Consider the following 24,521-nt stretch of genomic DNA (forward strand, 5'->3'; position numbering starts at 1 on the left):
CTCCCGTTCCCCGCGTGACGCCCACAAGACAACTACAACTCCCGGCACGCCCCGGGGCTGTCGGGCGGGGCGTGCCCCTTCCCCAGGCGGCCGACACCTGGGGGCGGGGGGAGCGGCAGTCTCCTTCCTGCTGCTCTGCGTTGGTGTAAGCGGGAGCGGGCTGTACCATGTGTGCGGCGTCCCCCGCCGCGGCGGCCGTTGCCGGAGCCCTGAGGGGAGGCGGCGAGCGCGGGAGCGGTGGCGCCGGGCCGAGGATGGAGACCTGCGACCTGGGCGGCCGCCAGCAGGGCCCCATCTGGCACCGCAGGCCCGGCCCGGCAGCGCGGCGGGGGTAACGGCTGCTGCGGGGAGGGGGGCGGCGGCGGGGCAGAGGCCGAGCCCCCGCGCAGCGCTGCCGCCTCGGCTCGCAGCCCGGGCTCGGTGCCGCGCCGGCGGCAGCCGTGAGCAACCTAGGGGCTGCGCCGCGGAGGAGAGGCCGAGGGAGCGGGTGGCCCCAGGGCATCGCGGCGCCCGCGGGGAGGGGGCGGAGGGGGCAGGGCCAGCCCAAGCTTGTGCAGGCTGGAGGGATGGCCCGGAGTGCCCGGGTAGATAACGGGGAGAAACGGGCCCGTGGAGGTGGTGCAGGTCCCCAAGGAGGCTGTGAAAGCTCCGTGCTCAGAGATGCTCACAAGCTGGCTGAGCAAGGGCTGGGCAGTTATCCCAATTTAGGTTTTTGGTTTTAATTGTAGTGGACAAAATACCACGAGTAAATTCCTAGAGTGTAATTAAAATGTGAAATGCTACGAAACTACTGTCCGAACCAAGCTGAAGAGCAGCAGTATGAGTGCTGCTTTGGGGCACCTGTGTGGTGTTTGACCTAGGGAATCTGGATGCAGCTCTGTGAACTCCTGACTGTTTTCTCCTGGGTTAGTTTAGCGGCAAAAGGAGCTTTTGAAAGGCAGAGAGCAGTGTTGAGGAAGTCCTGGGAGGTACTGTAACTACACTGTTAAGCACTCATATTTCAGGGTGTTTTTAGAATCAGAAGTCATGCTTCACTTGTGGGGTTTTTTAATGAGATTAAAGGCCCTAACATCGCTAAATTTTAATTAGAATTTACAATAACTTGGCATCTCTCTAATTTCATTTTTATGGCCCTTTCCTTTTGTTACCGGAAAGAATGGGCTTAACAGAATGAGAGGCAATTAGTTTTGTCTCTAGTCTCTACCAATGCTGTGTGGCCCTTCCTCCGATATTCACTCACACTCTGTAACATACACCAACAGTGGCATGCAAGTGCTGGGTTGCATGTTCTCCTCTCTTAGAAACTGGTGTCTTGGACAGCTATCAGTGTCTTATATAGCCATAGTCACAGTATTCTGCGAGTGCCCTCCAGTCTTTAATCAGCCTGCCAATATACTCTACATTGACTCTGAATTTACATCCAAGTGATGACAGAAAATTGTTTTGCCCAGTGTTAGCAAAAAAATCCAGGAGTAACAGATCTCCCAGCTCTTAATGTCCTGCTTCCTGGAAAAACTTTTATGACTTAGTCTGCACATGGGCTTCAGTTCTGCATCTGGCTCTATTTTATGCTGACAGCACAGTACAAGGATAGAATGCAAAAAACCTACTTTTGTTCCATAATACCAGGGATGAATAACAATAAACCCAGCTTTCTTCATGCTGTTGAAGACTGGGGAAAGAAATGGTATTAAAACAGATTTCCCCCCACATCCAGTCTGAGAGGTTTCATGCAGTAATTCGTAGCTTCTCGGTTTTCTAGCTGTTTCTTTACAGTGATAATGAAGAGCCAGGTTCCTTGCTGAGTGCTTAATTGGGCTTTCAGATACATTGGTAGATGATACATGGGCATATATGTTAGTGTTACTCGTTAACATTATAAATGAAAATCAGGTAACCAGGAGCCAGGTAAAGGATCATGAATGGTGGATTCCCCCTGTGTGCTTTACGTGTCTCCTAACTACTTCCAACATAACAAATTACGTCGTTTGTTTATTTTGTTGGGGTTTTTTTTAGAAATACATGTTTTTCATGGGAGAAGATTTTTCATACAACACTGTGAATTACTAGAATTGTAAAACTATAAGCTAGGAACATTTTAATCCTAGGTCATGGAGAAATATGTGATAATAACACAATTCTAAGCATGGCTGTTTTCCTTGCTTTTTTCACAGAGCTATAGTAAACATAATTCACAGTGTCAAAGGATACCATTCAAAGACAATACGTTTTCTGAATGTGGCTTTTGATGGTTCCGGAAATTCTCTACTTGCTGGAGACCACCAAGGGAATATATATGTTTTTGACTTGAATGAGAACAGGTAAGAATGTTTCTATCAAGGCATTTTAATTGTCATGACATCCATAGTATTCAGGGGTATGGAACTTGCCTGGACAGCGTGCCATAGGTCTGGTTTTAACCCTCAGTTTTCCATGAATGTGGAAATAGTGGTTTGCTCAGAGGTGAAACTACAAGCCAATGTCTTGTGGAGGATCCCTAAATATTATTTTATTAGTTTAGTTGCTCCGAAAGATCAGAAGTTTGTAACTCTAAACTGAACAGGCAGCGACTTCATAGAACTTAAATATTACCACAAGGTGTTATTCTTTGGATGGTATCGATCAATTGATAATGACCCATGAATTACAATAAACTAGACCTGGTATTGTCATTTGCAGAAATACATTAATCAGTCTTTTCAGTTTTACACCGCTGAGTTTTAAAATATTAGCACTGATTTTTAGATTTATTATAATTAGATATTATTTATTTGCTCCCTTTTTTGAGTTATTTTATTTTTTTATCTCAGTGAAATATCTTGAAACTGATTAAGTTATTAATTCATTTGATATTATGAAGCAAAGCTTCTGAACGCAAAGTTTCTGAACGCAATGAAAATGTGTATTTTAAAATAGGTTCAACCTAGTTCAGCGAACAATGCAGGCTTGCACTGCTTTGGCATTTAGTCTTCGCAGAAAGACGGAATTCCTGGTGGCTTTGGCGGATTATTCCATTAAGTGCTTTGATACAGGTAAGGAGAAATTTAGAGGCTTACTGTCTGGATTGCTATGGAAACCTATATAATTTTAATTTTGATCTCAAATTTTTTGTAAGTTTTTTTGATGGAAATCTTACTGTGTATTTTATGCCATTTGTCCAAAAAAAGAAAAGTTTGCACCCGTGTGGGTTACAGCCCTATGGGTAAATGAACCCTTTGCTTTGTCAAAGTTTCCTGTTCCCCCTTGAGTCACGCAGGGATCTAACTGAAGTCTAGCACGGGATCACAATTATGTGTGTTACCTTTTTTAAAGCAATTCTCTATATGTTTGCTTGGAATGGGCTGCCCTATGTAAAAATCAAAACAAATCAGTTGACAGTATGTTGGTTTGCAACTGAACCAGTTATTAACTATATTTACAGTAAAATATCTTTAAAAAGTAACAATGCGCACTAAAAGAGCTGTCAATATTTTTGAGTATGCAAGTAGATCTGTATCCTTGTTCAAAAGCAGTATTTAAAATTAGCTTCACAGGCCAGCTGTGTGTCTGTCTTGATTAGAAGTTAAATGGTGAAAGGCATTGACAACTCATTCTTCATAAATTAATCTTAACCTATCAAAAAGTGCACTTGTAGTGTCTGATGTCATCTGGATTAAAATCTTTTTAAAAAGCCATAGGAATCACTCATCTGCACTTTGAGGGTTTAAGCCTGATATTATCAGTGAAGATTTTAATGTAACACAGTTTCCCAAAATAGAGGAAGAGTCAGAGTTAAGGTCTGAAATTCTCTGTGCTTTTTCTCCTCCTTTCAACTGCAGTAAGACCAAACTTAGATTTTGGATGCACTTAGAGGAATCTTCTCAATTATTCCACAGAGTTCTGCATGTTTATATGGTACTGTTTCCAGATATCAAGTCATTGTGGAGAATATTTTAAAATATAAATGTTATTCACAAGAGTCAGTATTGAGGAACTATCCTTAGAGGTGTATTAGATAATACTTCATTGGTGGGCTCCATCCCCTTCTTTAGAAGCCGTGCTCTGTAATCCCATGTCATCCTCCCAGGTGACGATAGCTTTAAGCCCTCAATTGTCTGTCAGCACAGCGGGAAGTTTGGCTGTTAGGCTTTATGAGCTGCTTTATAGCCTTTTCCCATCTTTGATGCCACAGCGGCAGGTCAGCTGGAACCACCCCGTGGGCTGTCGGGCAAAGTACCCAATGTAAACAGTGTGATTGCCACAAATACAGTTTGGTTGCTGAGGGAAGGTTAGTGGTCATGCAGTCACAGGTGGGAGACAATGGAGTCAGAGGAACCATTTCCTTAGTATGCAGTGCACAGCAAAAAAATGTTTTGGACTCTAAAAGAGCTGATGAAATGTTGCTTTCTGACTGTGCCTTTCTGTAGTCATAGCCCGGTGTCATTAAACCTTTTTTCCTTCCACCTGTAAATAGCTGCGTAGTCGTTCACACTGATTGTCCACAAGTGGAGAATTCTAACTAGGACGTGCAGTCTCAGTGTCTAGAGTTTGCTGTGAGTGTTCACATCAGATTGTCTGCCACAATGCTGAACTTACCTGATCATAGTGTTCATGACTTTTCAAGATTGATTCTTAAGCTAAATTAAATGAGCCTGTGCAAGTTGTCTTTCTGTGTAGAACTGAGAATAACTTGTGAAATCTGTTACTTGGAGATGTGGAGATGGTTGTGTCTCTCTAAGGCGTAATAGCTACCTGAAGACTGATGGCTTTGTTTCTTGTTTGTTGGGCTGTGATGGTAAATGGGCATGTACTAGGTATGCTTAAAAGTCTCTTTCACAGCATAGTGTTGGCAATAAAAAATAAAGTACTAGTTGTTTCAATTTGAATGACTTTCATATCCTTTTCATTTTTTTCATCAACTCCTGCAGAAACCAAGGAGCTAGTTAGTTGGATGAGGGGACATGATTCTTCGGTGTCTTCCATCTCTGTCCATGGCTCAGGCAGGTATGCCATCACTACATCCACTGACACAGCACAGCTGTGGGACTTGGACACCTTTCAAAGAAAAAGAAAGCTGAATGTTCATCAGTCTGTGGGTATACAGAAGGTGAGCAAAGAGCAATTGCTAAAGCGTGAACAAGTGTACCTCAGTAGGAGTAACACCACATGTTAAAATCACAGCATTTGAAACTAGTTTTTAAAATCCAACTGAAATTTTTCTATGTTCTTTGGTCACGTCTTCTTAACTGTCATCCTATTGCATCACCCAGACCACTGGAACCATGACTCAATAGTTGCAGAGATCTGCTGGGAATTTTTAAGGAACCTCCATCTTTAGAGATACTCAAAACTTAGTTGGATATGACCTTGACTAACCCAGTTTAACCTGGAATTTGGAGCTGTCTTCTGGATTGACCCTGCTTTGACCTGCGGGTGGGCTCAGAGGACCTCTGGAGATTGATTCCAACCATAATGATACTGGGATTTCAGGGTGGTGTTAAAAAAAACAGTTTTGGTGTCATAATGATAACTTCAAACAGTCACCACCGCCTGCCCCATCCAGCTGCTTATTCCAAAGCTGCTTTTCTTTCTGTGCACCCTAAGCACTGAATGTGGCAACAAACAAACCTGAAAAGTAACTCAGCAAAAAGAAATTGCTGCTTTTCAGCCTAGTGGTTTCTTTGCTTCGCTTTGCTGCACAGACACTTATACTGGAAAAACACAGGGGATGAGAAAGATGACATGTTTGTGTCAGGGAGTGGCTCCAACAGGTTGGTGTTACGCTGCTTTAAACAGGTCTGCCTGCGCCACCAAATGTCGAACTTTGGCATAAGCGCTACAGAAGGTACCGACGCGGTGCCCGAGCGTTGCTTATGAGCGTGCTGCCCTGCAGTGAGTAGTCTTGCAAACACCACTTCAAACCAAAGTTCTCGTCAGGCTGGTCACTAAAAGGCCGTGCTGATTTTGCAGAGAACAAGGCTATTCATTTGAGTGTCTTCACTGTGTTCTAGGTCAAGCAGAAAGTTTGTCAGCTTGGAATAGTCACCTAGCAATTACCGCAGAAGATCATGCATAAATTTTTGTTTGTTTGTTTTATTAAAACTGTTGTGTAGTCAGTGTTGCTAAAATAATCATCATGTCTTCCCTCCAAAGATGGCTGCGTTTCTTTAGTGGACAAGATTTTTCTACTTCTCAGTATCTTTCTTTGTGTAGGCTGTGTATTGGGGCTTCTTACTGATAAATGGCTTGTGGAATTTGGTAGAATCAGGATGTTACAGAATGGAAACCACCTTTAAATCCAAACAATAGTGGCTATGGCTGAATGAATATATCACTGTTTGGGAATCAAGAGCCTGCACTTTTGGTTTGGCTCTACCATTTCTGATAGGACATAATGCAAATAATCCAATTTGTCTGGATTTCATTTTCTTGTCTTGAGAGATAATGATAGTTACTCCCATGGCATACTATTTAAGGCATACAGATAAGTGCTTTATTAAAGATCAGATTTGTTACTAGACGGCAGCCCTGACACTCACAGTCCAAAGTTCGATTCTTGCTTGTTGTCTCTGCCATTATAGTAGGGTCACACCAGTTCTGTGGTGTATTATTTCGTGCCACTTTACTTAAGGCCAGTTGCACTCGAGCATACACCTTCTGTTAAGTTGGTATGGGGCAAAGCTAATTTAAAAAGACAGAGACTGAGCTGCCCACTGTAAGAACAGCGGGTGAAAAAAACCAACTGAGAAGAGCTAAGAGAAGGTATCTGTAATGACCGTTTTCAAAGCATCACTGCTTATTCAACAGCTGCTTGTGACCATCTTGTGGTATTTTTCTAGGGCAAAGCAGAAAATGAGGAACTGTTCAGTACTCCAGTTTACCAAAATTTAAACTTCATCCAACTGCATGATAGGCATTTGCTCTCAATTCGTTGTCTAGACTTCCTCAGGGTCCCTGAAGGAGGACAGGCAGCTCCATCTGTCTGAAGATAAAGGACTCTGGTAGGTGAAGTGACTCCCCACAGGTGACTTTTGCTCACTGTCAAGTGACTAGTTTGGCCTGAACATCCAACTTTCAGTCACTAACATTCAACAGGATGAATCCCATCCCACGTATCCAGATTTACATATTATCAAGTCCCCAAGAGATCATTCAGACCAAAAGTCTGAACTTCGTAGCACTGATTGTTAGTCTCAGCCAGTGAGTACTTCAGGTAATCCCTCAGTGTTCAGATACCAGAAGACAATTTCAATTTAACCTTCAAAATTATAGGTACAGGGAATTTGCTGAAGCTCCATGTGCTGCTGCCAAAATAGAATGTCTGATCTAAACCAAGATTTATCATTAAGCAAGAATGTATCTGATGACATTCAAAAATGTAAATAATCCACATTTTCTTCTTATCGAAAGAGGTTACGCATAAGCCATAAACATGTTCAGAATAATTGAAAAATATATTTACAAGGTTTTTTGTTTTATCTTCATTCATCTTCACAGTAAAATCTGCATTTCATAGTTGGAGAGTAAATTACTAAACTTTCTACAATATTTTTTACTTCTAATAGTTGTACTTAAGGAGTTTTAAGTCTAAAGGTGGGTGCTTCATAGAGTGCATTTACAGCTCTTGCTGCTATTTGAATGCTGAAGACAGTTTGTAGGAGATGGAACAAGCAGTTGCTCAGTGAGTGGTTCTGGCTCGTGTCTTCCATCCCCTCCTGCTCCTGGGTTCACGTTCCCACCGTTTGTATTACATCCTCTCTGGCACTCGTCAGAAACCTCCGCAAGATGATTTAACAGACATAAAAATAAGACAGATGAAGAATTGTGTCATTTCAGCGGGATAAACTGGCTTAGCAGAGGGAACAGCAAGCTCTGAAGCAGTGCAAAGGAGAGTCCAGGCTGTAACGGGGGAAGGGCACCCGCTGCCCGCGGGACCTAAGCCGTGCTTTGCGGCTGCATTCCGCAGTTACCGCGACAGCCGTACTGTCGTGGGCTCTTGCTGTATTTTATTTTGCCATGCGCTTTGGTCCAGTTTAAAGGGTACTTCCTTGACAACATATTCCGTCTTTTTTTCTTTTCCATATTCTTCCAGGTTTTTTTTCTTCCATTGAGTAACACCATCCTCAGCTGTTTCAAAGATAATTCTGTTTTTGCATGGGAATTTGATACTCTTCACTTTAAATACCAGTTGCCAACTCCTGTAGAAGGTTCTGTATTACTTTATAAGGTCTTTGCAGTTACCAGGTAAATTGCTGTTTTAAACGTTCTAAAGGCAGGCTACAAAAATTGTAGTTTTAAAACAGTTTTTTTTTTTCCTTATTTGTAATGTTTTGTGGAAGTATTGAGCTATGTACTATGATAAGATTTTGAACTCTGCTGTGACTGATACTTTCAGCAAGGATCAGTAGCAGTTTTTATTAAAAGGCCCATAGCAGTTGAAATAAACTATGTTGATTTTTAATGACCACTAAAATAGGGTTTAAACTCTCCTTTACAAAAACAAATTCTATTATTTTGGAGCTATTTCTTTCTTTCAGGAGAGTATGACAGGAATAATGGCAGATTCAAAAGTGTTTTGAAAGCATAGAAGCAAATGTATGATCTCTCTCTTTTTAGCTAATACTAACTTAAATTGTAGTATTCTGATGGAAACTTTACCTCGTCTGTGATCCAGAGATGGCCGGATTTTTGTAGCTGGTGGAAAATCAAATCATCTTCACTTATGGTGTTTAGAATCAAAGCAGTTGATAAGAATAATCCAGATGCCTGCAAAAGTACGAGCTGTCCGTCATCTGGAATTCCTCCCTGACAGCTTTGATGGGGGCTCCAATCAGGTTAGTTGGGTTTTTTTTGCAAAGCTTAAGACTGGGGTATTTGGTGAGTTGATTCAAGACATACACTTTGAGGGCTTTTGGGGGACACTGGGGATATGGGCCCATGCCTTAAAAAGGAAAGTTACTGTGCTAAATGTTTGCTCAGTTACTCTTTTAGCTTAACGGAATGTCGTTGCTGCATTGGGTATTTCTCTTTGGTTTACATTGTCAGTATATAATTGAATGATCCTTTTAACTTATAGGTCCTTGGAGTGTTAAGTCAAGATAATATTATGAGATTTATCAATATAGAAACATGCAAACTTCTTTTTGACATTGGGAGTCATGAAGAGGGAATTAGTACAGCAGCAATTAGCCCCAATGGATGGTATATTGCATCAGTAATGGAAAATGGTAGCCTTAATTTATACGGTGTCCAAGCTTTGACTCAAGAAGGAAATAAGGTAGAGTGTTTTACATTTCTTAAAACAGCAGTACATCCCATTAAAGTTGATACTTGTCTACATAATTTTTCTATCAGCAGTAGTTTGCAGACACATGTTGGAGTGGTATATTTAACACTACAAATAAAGAAAAAGTGGTTTGTAGAGTTCCCTTCATAGTTACTCCAGCCTGTCAGGTAATACGGTGTTTTTAAAGTAGATATATCACTGTGTTTCTGGTGTTGGGAGGAGGAGGAGATGGTATTTCTTTCTACAGCAATTTGTATGGACCAATTTCTCTTTGTAATGACATTTTAGATGAGATGGAAACAGCATAATTGTGCTGCTTATGTTCGTTTCCTATAGGAAATGTTTTGCAACTGGTGCTTTTAAACTGTGGGCATGAATGGTGTTTTTGTTCCTGTGATTTTGTTCTTCTTACTGTGTTATGGGATACCAGCATCCATCATTATGGCACAATCATACTCCTAATCCTTCCTAAATTACAAACATTGTAAATACCAGTTCTTATTTTATTAAAGTAATTTATTAATGGGAGTCAGGTTTCTAAATCCAGAATTCCATGTATCTTTAATCACCATGTCTTTGAAGTAAACAGTAACCAGCTTGGGATAATGACGGAGTTGGAGCTGAGGAAGGGTGTGTAAAGATGTCACACATGCATTCCGTTTGCACTTTTGCTGCCGGTTTGACGTGAACTGGGATATCCACTTCGTTACTTGCTTTCCCAATCTCCAACATTGAATTAATACCTCCCTGACACTGAAGATAATTAATGTTTGTAAAGGTCTTTTGTATTTTTTTTTAAACTGGTGCTATAGAAATGCGAACTATTTTAGTGGCATTAAGAAACACGCTAAAGTAAATAAACTGAACAGTACATGATACACATTTATACTATCCTAATTATATTTTAGCATTTGCTAAGCAAGGAAATAACATGATCTTCGAGTTGGTTTGGAAGCTACATAAACCTCACAGTCTTTCTAGTTTATTTACAGCAGTTTTATTCACTGGCATACTTATTCAGGAGTATACAGTCCATATATACTTATTCATGGTATAAATGTGTCTCTATTCTTCTTGCTATGGCTATCAAGCTCAAAAATATGGCATATAAAATAGAGTAAAAAAAATTATAGTGTTACTTAATCTGTCTTACAAGACTTTAACTGAGGTATTTTCACTTAATATTAGCCTCCGCCACCCGTGTTCAAAGTAGTAGAAGACTGGCCCAAGTGCACGCCAGAGGCAAATAAACTGACAATGAGAGTGACTTCAGGAAGGTCGGAGCGGCCTTGGAAATCCAGAGAAAGCAAAATTCAAACCAGATTGCTAAAACTGCAAGTGAACACATCACTTGAAAATAAAGAGGTAGGAGGAAGTTGCAAATACTTTGTTCTCCAGTCCGCAGCATTTGACTTTCATTGCAAAAAAAAATATTTAGCCACTTACTTTAAAGAGCAAGTTCAGGCACTTACTCACTTGGATGTTTGAGCAGAGAAGCCCATACGGGACTGCCTCCAGGCAGCTTGGGGTACCTCTGAAGTTATTCAATCAACTTGTGGCACATTTGGGTATTTGCTAGATCTGATCTGCTTCCCTGCTAGCAAACTGGCACCTCTAAAATGTCTGCCTAGAAGCCATTTCATTTTTTTAATTAATTATTTAGAAGCTGCATTACTGTGACATTTATTTCCCTTCTGTCATCACTGTGCCATCTTCTCTCTCTGTCTTTATCTTGCATCTCATATGTATGTATATTCTCATATATACACATACACACATACATACACACACACACATCTGTATCTGTATATATCCTCCTGTAACATTCATCACAATATGATCTGTGGCTTTTACCAGAATTCTTTATGGTTGGGCTATATCCATCATGTAATTATTTATAGTTTAGTCGGAGTCTGGTTTGCTTCTGCCTGAAATTGATGGCAGCTCTTCTTTGAGTTCAGTAGATGAATGATCTTTTTTTGTTGTTGAAATACCTAGAATTGTGTAACAGATAGCAGTACACTTTTTTTTTTTTTTTAATATTATGTTAGGACCTCCCACATTTAGCTACTATCATCAATTAGAGTGCAAGGAAAGAGATTATGAAAGAGAAATGCTTACATTTATTGTTGATCCCCTGTTTTGTAGAACGAATTGCCAGGTGGGTTAAACAAGAAACGTCTGCGGGCCTTATTGAAAGGTTTTGGAGAATATCCAGCAAAGTACAGGTATGTTTGTGTGCGTGTTCATGCTTGCACAAAATAAAATTGCTTGTGTTCGCTGGCCTGTAAAAGAGAAGTTGCTTGACTAAGTCTGCATTTTAATTGCAGGATGTTTGTTTGGCGTTCCTTATTACAACTTCCTGAAAACCACTCAGCATTCAGTAGCCTAATAGATAAGGGTACCCACAGTGCATTTGTGAATATTCAAAATGAGTATCCCATCAAAAGTAGGAAACTGCTGAGAGGTTTACAGAGGTAAAATATTTATTATATTTATTTGATTATAGATTTTTATTTTCATATAGTGATCTGAAATGTATCCAGTAGCTGAAATCACCTGTAAGGAAAATTCTGAAATGAAATAGTAGTGCCCTCATGCAATTTTTTTTTTTTTTTTTTATAACTTGTATAATCCTGCATCTGTTTTGAAATTTAAAATCTTTCTATGTTGTTGTCCTAAAATTCATGTTATATTTTTGTTTAGTTTTGGGTCAATGTTCTCTACACCTTTGTTTGCCTTTGCGTGTAGGACCTTATCAGCTCTAGCTCACTGGTCTGCTATCTTTGCTGAGACGCCTTATATTCCCTTGCTGGCATTCCCTTTTGTAAAATTATTCCAGAACAACCAGCTGATCTGCTTTGAAGTTGTTGCTACAGTAGTAGGTAAGCAATGGTTTTAAAAACGCAAATATGCTGCAACACGTTTAAGCTTTCCCATGCAAAAGTGCTTTTCCCAATGAAATGAATGAGGTATTTCCTAAGAGGTCACCAGGCTCTCTTCTAAAGTTGTTGCCAGGAATTAATATGTGGCAACTGTGTGCTTAAAACAAAAACCTGCTTGTAAATAAAACAAGATATCAGATTTCCTTTTGCAGTGTTTCTAGCAAAAAGTTAGCAGTCTAACAGTATTCTTAAAGTCTAATCAGCAAAACCAAATTTTTCTAGCATAATTCTATCATAATAACAAAAATCTCTGAGACACGAGAAAAGTAGTCTCACACACACACCCCTACCCACCCCCTCACCAACTCCCAGTCAAAAGGTAATGGTGTCTTTTAAGGTTTTACTGTGTTTAATTGTCCTAAGCATGTGGTAACTCAATATTAGACATTTGGCTGAAAGCTGGCTATGGCTGTCTTCTGAAGAAACATTCTAAATTAAAGTGCTTTACACTTAAATTAGTTGTTGCAGCTGTTGCTAAGTCTGCAGAAGATATGTGCTGCCAAGCATACATAGCCACTTTGCAAACACATGCTGTTAGTGAATAGGTATCCAAGTTTACAGAAATTATTCTTAGTGTGTTAAAAATTACTTGATGCAGGCTGTAGTTTCATGAGACAGAAATACTGGTTTAAGTATTCCCATCTGCCTCCAACCACTTAGTCCCACAGCACACAGGCTTTTTTTTTCATTTTATTTTTCAGCCAGATTAGTTCCCCAGTCTGGTTCACCGTGTACTGACACAAACACTCATGCCAGTGCAGCTGGAGGAGCAGTGTACTGTGGGAATGGTTTAGCAATAAATGCTGGGAAAGAAGAGAGATGGGTGTATCTTAGGTTTTGCTGCCTAAAACTACCTCTTAAATTCATAGCCTGTATAACCAAACCTTAAGGTTGTCAAGGGTCTGTCACTCTGGATTACAGTGGATTTTGTTGGAATTTTTTTTCTCTTTCAGTTAATTTTTGTCAGCACTGGTTTGAGTATTTTCCCAATCCTCCAGTTAATGTCCTTAGTATGATGGAAAATGTCTTGGCACATCATGACAAAGAACTACTTGAGCATTTAATAAAATACAATGCGACTTCACAGGTAATGTTCTGGCCAACTTTTGTATATAAAATGTCACTGCAGTGAATGATAGTGCACTAGTCTTTTATTTTGACATAATTCTTTTTTGAGGGAGTTTTCATTAAATAACAGTGAATGATATGGGAGTGTAAAGAATGTATCATTGCTTTCCTGCAGCTCTTCCTTTTCCATGATCGCAAATCTCGCATACGTGCTGCTGTAGTTCCTAGAAGTCCATTGCTTTCAAGTCCACACTGCTTGAAAAATCTACCTATCAAATTATAAATGTACTTTTATTTTTTTCTAAAGTGGACATAGATGTGATGAATTAATTTAGTAATCCCTATTGATCATTAGGGATGATGTTAGCTTCACAAATCTGAACAGAAGATTCAGACATCCAGTGAAATAAGAAGTTTGTTTATAATCACCCCATATTAATTTTAGCTGTTTATACTGACTGATAACACTAATCTTCAAATATCCTGGTTTAGTTCCTGTTTCTTTCATAAATCAATAGATTCTTCATATAAGGCAAGAAAATTACATATTATTTCTTTAAAAGGAATGGTAAAATTGTACTAATGGATTATTTTGTCAATTTTCCCAAATAATACAGGTTTATGCATGGCCTCTTCTAGAAACACTGTTCTCTGAGGTTCTAACGAGGGAAGAATGGCTGAAAGCCTTTGACAATATCTTCTCCAATCATCCTTCGTACTTTCTAATGCTAGTTGTTGCCTATATTATATGTTCCAGAGCTCCCTTGCTTCACTGTAATCAAACAGCAGATTTTGAGGTAAACGTCTTCATATTTAAGTCAGTCATAGGAAAGTGTACCTGCAGAGACGTGTAAAACATTGTGTCTGTTGTTACGGAGGTTAGAAGGAGATGTTTCATTTACACATTAATATATTATTAGGTGTTTCTGAACAACGTCATCTACTACCTGACAAATATACAATAAATGAGTAGAATATTGAGCAATTTCCTGCAGTTTCATGCAACAAGATGTTTAAAAGCTTTCATAAGCTTTCTAATGCCACTAAAAGCCATTTCGTAAATGTCAATAGTTCATCAACCACAAAATGATTCTGCCTCTTTTGTGGGGATCTAATGTGGACTTCTGCCTGTGGAGACAGGACACAGTCATACTGTCATGATGTTTCATTGTTTTGCTTTCAGGTTTGCAAAATTAGGCAGTATTGTTTGATGTTCTCTGAAGCTAAATGAAATTGTTTCCTTATGTTTAGCCTTCCACGGGAGGAGGAGGGTTTTTTTCATATGAAAAGATCTCTAAGCAAAGGGTTCCACCTTGAAAATGTGCTTGTGAGCAGCCAGTCTGACAGACATCAAACAGACAACATTATTGCTACGTTTAATAATGACCAATTTAAAGATTTTCTTGGTGAATAAGATCTTTGACAGGAAGAATAGTCCTTCAAGAACAGGAACTTCCAAGCTTCATTTTTGAACACCAGAAGTCGAGGGAGGTTTATCCAGTGGTAGGACTGTCTGTGTGGGCAGTTGGACGCTCTCAATTCACACCTAGCTTTCCACATCCCTTACGCAACTGCCGTTTGAAGAGGAGGAAGAGAACCAGAGCATACTTTTACAACTTGAAGAGGTTTGGTTCAAGTGATTTGAGCCAGTGATATCTTACTAATTGGTAGGGCTAACTTAATAATCCCTTTTTAAATCAACTTTTGGAATATAGATCTTGCTAATTTACCTAATTATTCCCAAATAGGTGTATTAAAAAACTTGCTTAATCTTTTGTAGAATGTAAATGGAAGCATGTCTCTTACAGTATTTCTTTCATCATCGTAACAACCTGGACATTAATGTTGTGATTAAGGAAGCTTATCATCTTATGGAGGCTACACCACTAGATATCCATCCCCAGCGTATGCTTGATGACTTCATACCACTTACAAAAGGACAGTACCCTGTATTTAATAAATATCCCAAGTTCATTGTGGATTATCAAACTCGGGAACGGGAGAGGATCAGACAGGATGAAATTGAATACTTACGAGAAAGGTATTAATTTCCCATTAATTTCCCTCCCATTGAAGACAGTATCAGACTGGGAGGGACAGGTGGACACCATTGCCTTTTTCTGTTGTAGGGTGTATGCTTGAGAAGAGGGATCATTAAGAAAATTCAGGCAGATGACTCTAAATAGCTGGTAAAGGTTAAGAGTTATTTGGTTTAACACATTTTTAAGTTACATCAGTAGGCTCATCTTAAACAAAAAAGCTTTGTTAATTTGCAGAAAATACTGAGCTGCAGGTCTTCAAACTTTAAAGCTTATAAGGCAGATCCTAAACTTTCATTGACCTTATAGCATCCAACTTTGTGAAGGGCCAGTTCTCAGCTCACTATTGAAATCAGTGGGTACCATCATGCCAAGGCACCTTTAGAAACTGAAGATTTTGTTAAGAATGTGAGGAAGAAAGTATCTGCACTCATCTGAAATTCCCTGTCGTCTGTAACAACCAGTATTGTAACTCTTCCTCATGTACTTTATCAGTACATAAAGGGGATGCCATACTCTTTCATGACATTGCATTTCAGCAGGTCTTTGCTAGTACAGTCATCAATTTCTAAGCAATCAAGTAATTTCTTGATACTTGTCTTGAATTATTAATATGCGCTACATGTTTCCATTTAGACAAATAGCACATGAATTAGAAGCTAAAGCACAGGAACGGAAAGCAGAAGATGAAGCCTGGTATCGAAAGCAGGAAATGCTTCGAAAAGCTGAAGAACAGAGGCGAAAAAAGCTACTGGAAGAAGAGGAGAAGCTGGCGGAACAGAGGCAGAGGTATTATAATATAAGAAGCATTAGAGGCCTGGCTACTGTATCCTGCCATTACATTTTTAACCATGAGTGAAGGAGAAATAGCCGCTAATTTGTATAAATTGAAATGTGGGAAAACAGTGTGGTCTGGTAGGTCAGATTTTGGTGTGGGAATGAAGTGATCTGGGTTGTATTACTGCCTTTCCTGAGGGAATACAGCAGAGTAGAGGCCAAGTCACTTCTTGTTTTTTGTCTCAGCTCCCAGCCTTTTCTCTGGTCTCTTTGGATTGTGAATGCTTTTAAGCAGTCAGTTGCTGTGTGTGTGCACACTGAGACTTCAGACTTGCGCTGTGGGCAGACTCCCACTACAAATATGAGAGCCACTTCCAGTATCAGTGACTATGAACATTCTAATGGATTTAGAAAAAAAGGCTGCTTATGTATCAGTTCCTGAGCCAAGATTTGTGATAGTACTGGAGCTGAACTGTTCATTTGTATATTTTGCAGTGGTGAAGGTTTAAGAGAGTTTCAACATCTCCATAGTTTTTTAGATCAACTACAAGTAATCATAGATCATTTAGGATGGAAAAGACCCTTAAGATCATCGAGTCCAACTGTTACCCTAACGCTACCATGTCCACCACTAAACCATGTCTCTAAGTGCCACATCTACAAGCAAACTAATTCTTGAGTTTGTGGTTTTGTTCCGTGAAAGAGTTTGCTGTTTTCCAAATAGACTTAGGACTAATTTTCTGCAGAAAGAGGTACCAAGACACTGGCAGTTATTCTAAGGAATAGTTCCTGGTCTGGATCATTGCAATAACGTAGTACAGAAACAGAGCACAGGACTTCAAAGCTTAATTGAGGATGTTGCCATTAGAGGGTGTCTGTGAATTTAATTTTGTCTTGTAAATGAAAACTGGACCGTTTACAAGAATGAAAGCAACTGTCCTAAGCTTTGCAAGTTAGAGATTAGCTCGTAACTACTAATGGATAACTGCAGTGCAAGTTTGTGCTCTTTGGTACTGACCTCTTGTATACACAAGTTCCCTTGTTTCTGTTTGGTTTGGCTTTGAAGACTGGCTGCTGTGAAAAGAGAACTGAAAGTAAAGGAACTACAGTTTCTAGATGCTTCAAGAAGGCGTTTTGTGAAATACCAGCAAGATCAGCGTCAAATGGAACTGAAACATCTTGATGATGAAATTGCGAGAAAGGCTGAGTATTGCTCAAGCAAATCTTTTCTTGAAGGTTTATTAGTGGAAATAAATGAGGAAAAAATGCGTAACTAAAATTTCAGTTGATACACTGTGATTTGTGAGCCCAGAGGTGTATTTAGCATGAGATAGACTGCTTTAAGTGGTGAATGCATAATTTAACAGTTTTATTTGGCACTTAACTATGTTCCACTGGCTTTCTTTAAGTGGCAAAACTCCTGAGAAAAGCCAGAGTAATCGGTATGTTGGCAGTGTTGAGAAATGTAATGGGCTCCTTAAAGGACTAGTGAATTCTCAGCTGTCTGTGGGCTGCATGTCCAGATTGCAAATGAACTCTGCCATTGAGGGAAAGGCTTCGCAGCGGCCTCTGGCCAGGCCTGGCTCTGTTCCCTTGTTACGACCTCAGGCACCGTGGCATGCAGGTGCTGAGAATGGAAGCTTTTGAACCTCGTGGGCCCAGATTGAGTCCCTCATGTCCCTCTTTGCAGAGCGCAGTGCAGCTGTGTGTTGGTTTCTGCAGTCAGGGCACCGTAAGATTCGTTAGCTCCAGCTCAGCACAGGTTCTGCCAGGTGCAAAGTGGCCGCTGCCCTGCAGGTGTACTGTCCTCCGCAGCGCTCTGTGGTTCAGAGGCTCCTTGTTCAATTCGGAGCTGCATCTGGCAGGTTGTGAGCGCTGGATCACATCCCTAATATGCTTGGCTGGATGCAAAGCTATTCCTGTGCCCCTTCTCCACCTTGCCCTATACTTCTGCTATGCAATACTTTCTGTTATTTGTAGTATGACAGAAAGTCAACTAGAACTTAGAAGTGCGGTGTGACTTGGGGTTTTGGACGTTCTTCTTGATACTGTTTTTTTTAAAAGGAGAAGAATTCCTCCTTTACTGTATTTTCATGTGTTTCTCCTCTCCTCAAGGCATCCATGAGAGAGCAGGAAACAGCTGCTCTTGTTCAAGATGTAGAAGTACAACGGATGGAACTTGAATCACAAAGACAGCTTTTTGAACAGGTAATTATTAGGGAACTATACAGATGTTTGTATTTAATGGTTCTTCCTTTGCAGTTCTCAGATTCATTTGTGTTCGTTCAACCAGACTTTGTGAGGAAAAAGGGGGCCATTTTGGGGTTTTTTCCTTTTTCTCTCTGATACCTTTTTTTAGAACAAACCCTCCATAAAAGCATTAGTAGAACTCACATGTTATCTGTTTTTCTGGGAGAAAATACCTGTATCCTCCCCATTGTATTCTGTGCAGAGGTATCAGTTGGTTGCTGCGGGGTTTAGCTGTATGCTCAGCTGGTTGAGAGCAGCAAGGAATGTGTCATTAAGTCTATAACAATATGTTCCTCATCCCAGAAACTCCCACATTTTCATCTGCGATACCCAGATATATCTACATTTTCTGGAAAGAAGAGTCTAGCAGATTGATGAAGTTGATGAAAAAATGTCTAATTGCCAACAGCAACATTAAGTAAAAAGGAATGGATGGTTTGTGGGGAATGTGCCGTTCCTTTCTCAAATGGCTGACTTATAATTCAGGACAATCACTATTCAGTAATAAAGGGTTTTAATCAATAATACTGTTTAAAGTTAGATATGAGTTAATTATTATAAATAATTGTTCTAAATGACTGAAAAGCAAGGCTACCAATGGAAGGCTTTAGTTATGTCCATTTTGGTTAGAAAGAGTAAGTTCACAGCTACATGTGCCTGTCTTGCGTACGTGCCGATCCAGTGGAATGCAAGCGCAAGCGGACATCCAGGCAGCTAACCCTTATTTTGAAGCATGTGTCTGCTTATATTTGGCTTTTTAAAGCTCTTGGCCATAGATTTTTTTATAACCTATGCTGAGCTTAACTGAGCTAAATTTCTTTTGGCATTTCTTTATTAAATCCACAGCTAGCTGTATTGTGGCTGCATAACGCAAACCAGGCTAAGCTCATTCGTCTGCCGTACGTGCAAAGTCAGCTGTTTAAGGGAACTAATTCTACAGTGATCATCCTCTTTAGGCTAGAAAGGTAGCAATTATTTAACTAACTGAGGATATATGTCTACCCACAAGAGTCTGTGTAGACAGGCTTTCCCTGCCATGCCTTCGAATGACTGTTTCACTGCTCTCAGTGAGGGGCTATATTCAAGCTTTGAAGGCCACGTACGTTAACTTCACTTCAGTACCCTGCTGACACAGCCCCACAGATTCCTGCAGGCCTAGGAAGGGTTATGTGTTCTCCAGAAAACTGTGTAGATGTGCCCTGATGAATGGAAAGAAAAGGTGGTGAGAGTTAAAATTCTGTTTCTAGATCTACTGCTGATCATACTACTTTGGCAAATCATCTCTGCATTCAAGCTGCAGATGTGTTTGTAAGTCCCTGTACCACGAAACATGATTTATATTTGTGAAACATTTTTAGGTTTTGGCTAAAATGTGCTGTAGAAGTGCAGAATATTTTCATGATTAATCTAATTCATTTAAGTTGGAATTCTGCTTTTACACTCGACTGTAATCCAGGGAATGGAATTACATCAGTATCAGCCCGCGAGACCACTGTGGTGACTCAGGCTTAGTGTAATTTCAAGTGGATAGAACAGCAGGGACCATCGGTTTCTTGGACAGTTATGATATGTAGTGGGTTGAGACGTGTGGATATATTCAAATACTAGCTTAATGAAATTTTAATAAATGTTAAAGAGACAGAATTACAAATGTGGGTTAGTAGCTTAGCAACAAGAATTTATGTTTGTGTGTTTGGCAGCATCTAATCAAAGATCAAGAGGCAGCTACAAAGGAAATGAAAGAAGAGGTGGATGCCCGTCGAAGAAAGGTGGATCTGGAAGATCATCTTGTTCAGAGATTGATGGAAATAGATAGAGAAGAAAAACAGAAAGCTCAGATAGTAAGATGACTGGATCTTAACACGTCTTTTGGGGAGTTAGTATGCTAACTAGTACAAGTAGTACTAGTTAATAATATCAGCTAGTTTATATAATTATATAATTAACTAGTTAATAGTATTTTTATTGCAATTAACTAGTTCAAGGTAATATGAAAATATTTTCTAAAGAAATCTAATTTCTAGATAGCTATATTAATAGACTATGACGGTATATTTAAAGGTTTGAGGTTTTCAAAAATCTGACTGAAGTGTCCAAACAGCTGTATAATGCTGAAATTCTCTGGGCCTGCCATGAATATGAACTTTTCTCTACTTCTCAGAACATAGAAGGCATATAAGACTCAAAAGTGCTTTTCAGAGTAAGTCATTCAAGGAGCATGTCTTATTTGTAACTATAATAAACCAAAAGTAAGCCTCAAAGGAACTTGTAGTTGGTAGTACTTGGCAGGAAACTCAGCTGTAGAAGCTGTCTTCTAGATCACAGTGATGAACATGTGTAGCTTGACATTAGGAATGGTTCAGATTTTCAAGCTCAGAACTTGTAACTGCACAGTTGGAAAAATAGTTGCAGCTAACCCACTGCCCATATGCTTGGCATCTGCATTTATATTTTGTCTAGAAGTAAACATATGGCTCTGAATTTTTGTAAACAGCCTTCAATTTTTGGAAGCAGATGGGTGTGGGCGGAAGTATTGGCATCCAGGTATCAATCTTATGTTAATTGCCCCGGTAAATCATATTCAATCCATGCTAGGAAAGCAAAATCCCCAAAATCACGGAGAGGGTTGATGCCTCCTTCCAAAAGATTAAAAAACTAAAAAGAAGAAAAGGAAAAAAAAAAAGACAGTAAGGGAAAGAACAAGGAGGCTGAAGAAGCAGCAGAAGGCCCTGATGGCTGAGGCAGCCTGCTGTAATGAATGGAGGAGTGGCACTGCAGGTGCCGTCACCCAGCAGGGACATCTAACAGGGATACCGGGGGACACTTCATCTTCCCTTCGCTGTGTGTAACACAGTAAATGGGTTCCTGGTAAGAAAGATGTTATATTAGGTGGCTGAAGGAAACGTAGCCCAAGCGGAGCAGAAACGCATCGACGCCGACTGGAGGTTGCAAGCGTTGCGTAAACTGAGGCGAGAGGATCAGGAGCGTGAGAAGCGTTACGAAGAGGTAGCCAAGATCCTGCATGACAACAGGGTGAAGGAAGCTGAACTGCTGAAGGCCATGAGGGAAGCAGAAGAAAAAAAGGTATTTGTGTTATTTCTTTTTCTAAGTGGGACTGCACAAATGTAACTGTCTGTTGCCCATACTGGGGAAGAGCATACAACTGAAAGGTATTGAAGAAATATTTGGTTAGGAATCTCCTTTCCTCTTTTGACTGGAAGTTTCTGGAAGCACTAGAGCAAATTAGTGAGGGTATTTTAGACTAATTCTGTAAGTTCCTCTCATTTTTTTTCTTTGACCCAAGACTTTTACCATCCTCCAGGTGTTTGAATGCGAAATTTTTCAAAAAGAAACATTTACACATTCTCACTCAGCTTAATAACATATATTTTGATTTAAGCATGAAGTGTAATCTGTAATAACCCAGATGGTTTTACCCGTTGCTTTTTCCTTGCAACACATCTGTTGCACAGTGGGAAGAAGTTATACAGAAAAAGGCTGAACTGGAGGAAGAGCAGAAGGCTGCTGCTGCTGCTGCAGATGAACACAGGAAGCAGTTTTTAGAAGGCAAAATGAGTGACACGTTAGAATTGGCTGAAAAGCTGCAAAAAGAAGATGGCTATTTCGGTGAGCGTATAGATAATGCAGGTCTTCTGTGTGGATGTTGACATGGATATTGGCCTGAAGGATTCAACAACTGAATATAGAGTGTCCAATATTAGAGATAAACTTAATCTTAAGGCCTTTGCATCAGTACTTTTTGTCAGTATTCTTTCATGAAACCAATATATGAGGCCAGACTTGGAAAGGAATCCCAGTTTGACATCTATCAGATGCAGCAATATAAGTGGCGTTTTTGGTAGGAGCACAGGCTTAGATCAGCTTAAGCCGGTTGTAAAATCCCATCCCTTAAAAATCCTCTGTCAAATAACATAAAAAACCAGCAAACTCGCTACCAACAGTGACTTTGCCAAGTGTTTGTTCACAGGAAAAAAACATTTATGTGCTTCCAGCATTGGTGGGTACATCCTTCTCAAATGCTTCATTTGTGTGTTTTTGCAGATATTTCTCCTGTTCCCCCATCTCTGCAAGGCTCACACAACATTAGTGACTAGTATTAAGATTAGGTGATTAGTATTGCTTTGAGTGACATTTTTTCAGACTTTGCCCTTATTTACCTAATGTCGTTAATAATTTGCTGTTGCAAATTACTCCATATTAAAATGGGTGTCAGCTTCTAAAACTGCAAGTAGGAGTTGCCATATTCCACATGATCTTAGTGGCCCATTTGTCAGAAGATTAATTACATAGGAAGAAACAGCACATGTGGAGCTGTAATTTCTTAAAATTAAATGCAGTGATGCATAGTGTTGACCCGTGGAGTAGAAACATTGACTTCTAATTCTGAGCAAATTGTACTTGCCATTAGCTGGAGTGAGGGATTGTTCCAGTTTTGCTTCCTGGAGAAAAACTGTTTCACCTCAAGCTAGAAAAATTCACTAGAAATTTAAACACATTTAATTTACGAAGACTCCTTCTCTCCATTCCCCACAGAGAGACTGTGTGATTTAAAGGCTGGACGTGCAGAGAAAGGGGTAGAACTCCTCCAGCAGGTGCCAAGGTCCGGAAACATCTGTCTGAATGATTTGTCTGCACCAGAGTCACCATCACCCAGTAAGTTTCTAAGTTAGGACCCTCCTTTCTTTCACGTTTGATGTCAGAAGCAGTACTGGAACACTGCATTGTGCGATGAAGTCATTATTAGTTGTGTGGGTGTTTAGTGGATAGTAAAACAGTTTATTGTTGTATTCTATTTCACACCTGGAAAATGTCTTCACTAGCAGGGGCCGCGCAGGTAGGAAGTGCCTGAAGTGTGTCACATGATGGGAGTAGTCATACTAAACCCCAGCCTAGCTTAATCCCATTCTGACCTGAGCTTTTTACCTCTGCTTTTTCTGTCTCTGTAGTTACGTATGATCTGGGGGTGCTGAGAAGACATAGAACTGTCTTTCATCAAAATCTTACTGAGAGTGACAGTCAGGAGTTAGTCTGCAGGCACTTCCTCTGGGCTGTCCTAGCCGTTAGGGCGAGTGAAAGCACATTTCAAACTCACGTGCATCTGACGTACAAAACCCTGCACGCCGTGGGCAGCACGTGCCTGTGGACCTGCCTTAGCCACCCAGCAGCGCCTGACCTTTTTGGGACGGAACATGGGCACTGCTTTCAGAGAACTTGCTTTTACAGGTCTTGGGGCTGTCTCACGTGCAGTGGTGCTAATGAGACACGGCATTTCTGTGCCAGACGTACCTGGTTTCCAACAAGCATCCACAGTATTTGTGGAAAACTACTAGTTGCAATATTAAGGCTGAGTTTTCTGGCACTTAAGTGTGTTTAGGCAGAAGACGAGAAGAACTGGCGCGCCAAGAGCGGGAACTGATGGCAGAAGTCCGACGGCTCAGAGAAAAGCTTACCTCACAGGCTCGAACCAGACATCCTCCAACTCGTTTCCCCGCTACAAAGTGGACACCTTGAGGTGGTTTGCTCTGGACCTCAGCTCTACTTCCAAATTCTTAGTCAGTGAGACACTAAATATGTATAGTATGATTAAGGATCATAGATTGTTTATTATGAAGGCCTTTGGAAATATTTTTATATAAAAATTAAAATGCTAGCCAGAAAAATGTGTGTTTCTAACCTTATTATTTTCTTAGTAACTATGAAGCTATTTTTGCTAATAAACTCACTTTTACCATTAAGTTGTCACACTTGCAGTATTTGTATACTTTATGTATTCTGGTGGATGCCGTGACTGAAAGAAATGAACCACTGTTAAAATGTTTTAAAATGTTAGAATCCACGTGTAAGTGGATTGTACAAGTTGCAGCAGGAGAATCTGCAATTAGAGAAAAAAAAGTCCTTCCCATTGAGAGCCGAACACTGAAAGCAGGGCCCAGAGAGGCTGTGGAGCCTCTGCTGCTGGCGATACAGACAGGTGTTACAGGTTAGTCCCATGAGAAGGAAGGGGAGAGAGCAGCTAAATGGGTTTTATGCTGCTAGGCTGATGGTCACTGGCTAATGTTTTTGACCCAAGAGTAGAATGTTTTGTGGTGTTGCAGCAAAAAAATATGAAGCAAAGTGAAAGAACGTGAATCACTTATAATTGCTGCACGCAGTGCT

At 40.2% G+C, this 24,521-nt stretch overlaps 1 protein-coding gene across 2 annotated transcripts; it reads left to right on the forward strand.

The window, feature by feature from the left end:
* Window positions 1–254: 254 nt before the first annotated feature.
* On the forward strand, window positions 255–24,044 carry TBC1D31 (TBC1 domain family member 31). Of its 2 annotated transcripts, XM_086466295.1 has the most exons (23): window positions 255–331; window positions 2,175–2,321; window positions 2,917–3,032; window positions 4,908–5,086; window positions 8,072–8,223; window positions 8,654–8,813; window positions 9,056–9,256; window positions 10,454–10,630; window positions 11,414–11,493; window positions 11,596–11,742; window positions 12,017–12,150; window positions 13,164–13,297; window positions 13,896–14,075; window positions 15,087–15,319; window positions 15,954–16,106; window positions 17,161–17,296; window positions 18,210–18,302; window positions 20,045–20,185; window positions 21,234–21,428; window positions 21,818–21,971; window positions 22,899–23,004; window positions 23,667–23,674; window positions 23,731–24,044. In XM_086466295.1, exons 1-23 carry the CDS (start codon window positions 255–257, stop codon window positions 23,874–23,876), a joined length of 3,249 nt encoding a protein of 1,082 aa, XP_086322421.1. In that variant the 3' UTR covers window positions 23,877–24,044. The 2 variants fall into 2 exon arrangements, with proteins under 2 accessions (XP_086322421.1, XP_086322420.1); XM_086466294.1 differs by lacking the exon at window positions 23,667–23,674 and having other exon boundaries at window positions 22,899–23,018; window positions 23,740–24,044.
* The last annotated feature ends 477 nt before the right edge of the window (window positions 24,045–24,521 follow it).

Source organism: Leptosomus discolor, chromosome 5 (genome assembly GCF_034619465.1).
Source record: "Leptosomus discolor isolate bLepDis1 chromosome 5, bLepDis1.hap2, whole genome shotgun sequence".
NCBI classification, from domain to species: domain Eukaryota; kingdom Metazoa; phylum Chordata; class Aves; order Leptosomiformes; family Leptosomidae; genus Leptosomus; species Leptosomus discolor.

Bases quoted from the DNA above. Each gene is read 5' to 3' on its own strand.
- TBC1D31 (XM_086466295.1), top strand. From the start codon at position 255: ATGGAGACCTGCGACCTGGGCGGCCGCCAGCAGGGCCCCATCTGGCAC. The intron at 8,814-9,055 runs GTTAGTTGGGTT...TTTAACTTATAG, and splicing joins TTGATGGGGGCTCCAATCAG to GTCCTTGGAGTGTTAAGTCA. The intron at 18,303-20,044 runs GTAATTATTAGG...TGTGTTTGGCAG, and splicing joins AAAGACAGCTTTTTGAACAG to CATCTAATCAAAGATCAAGA.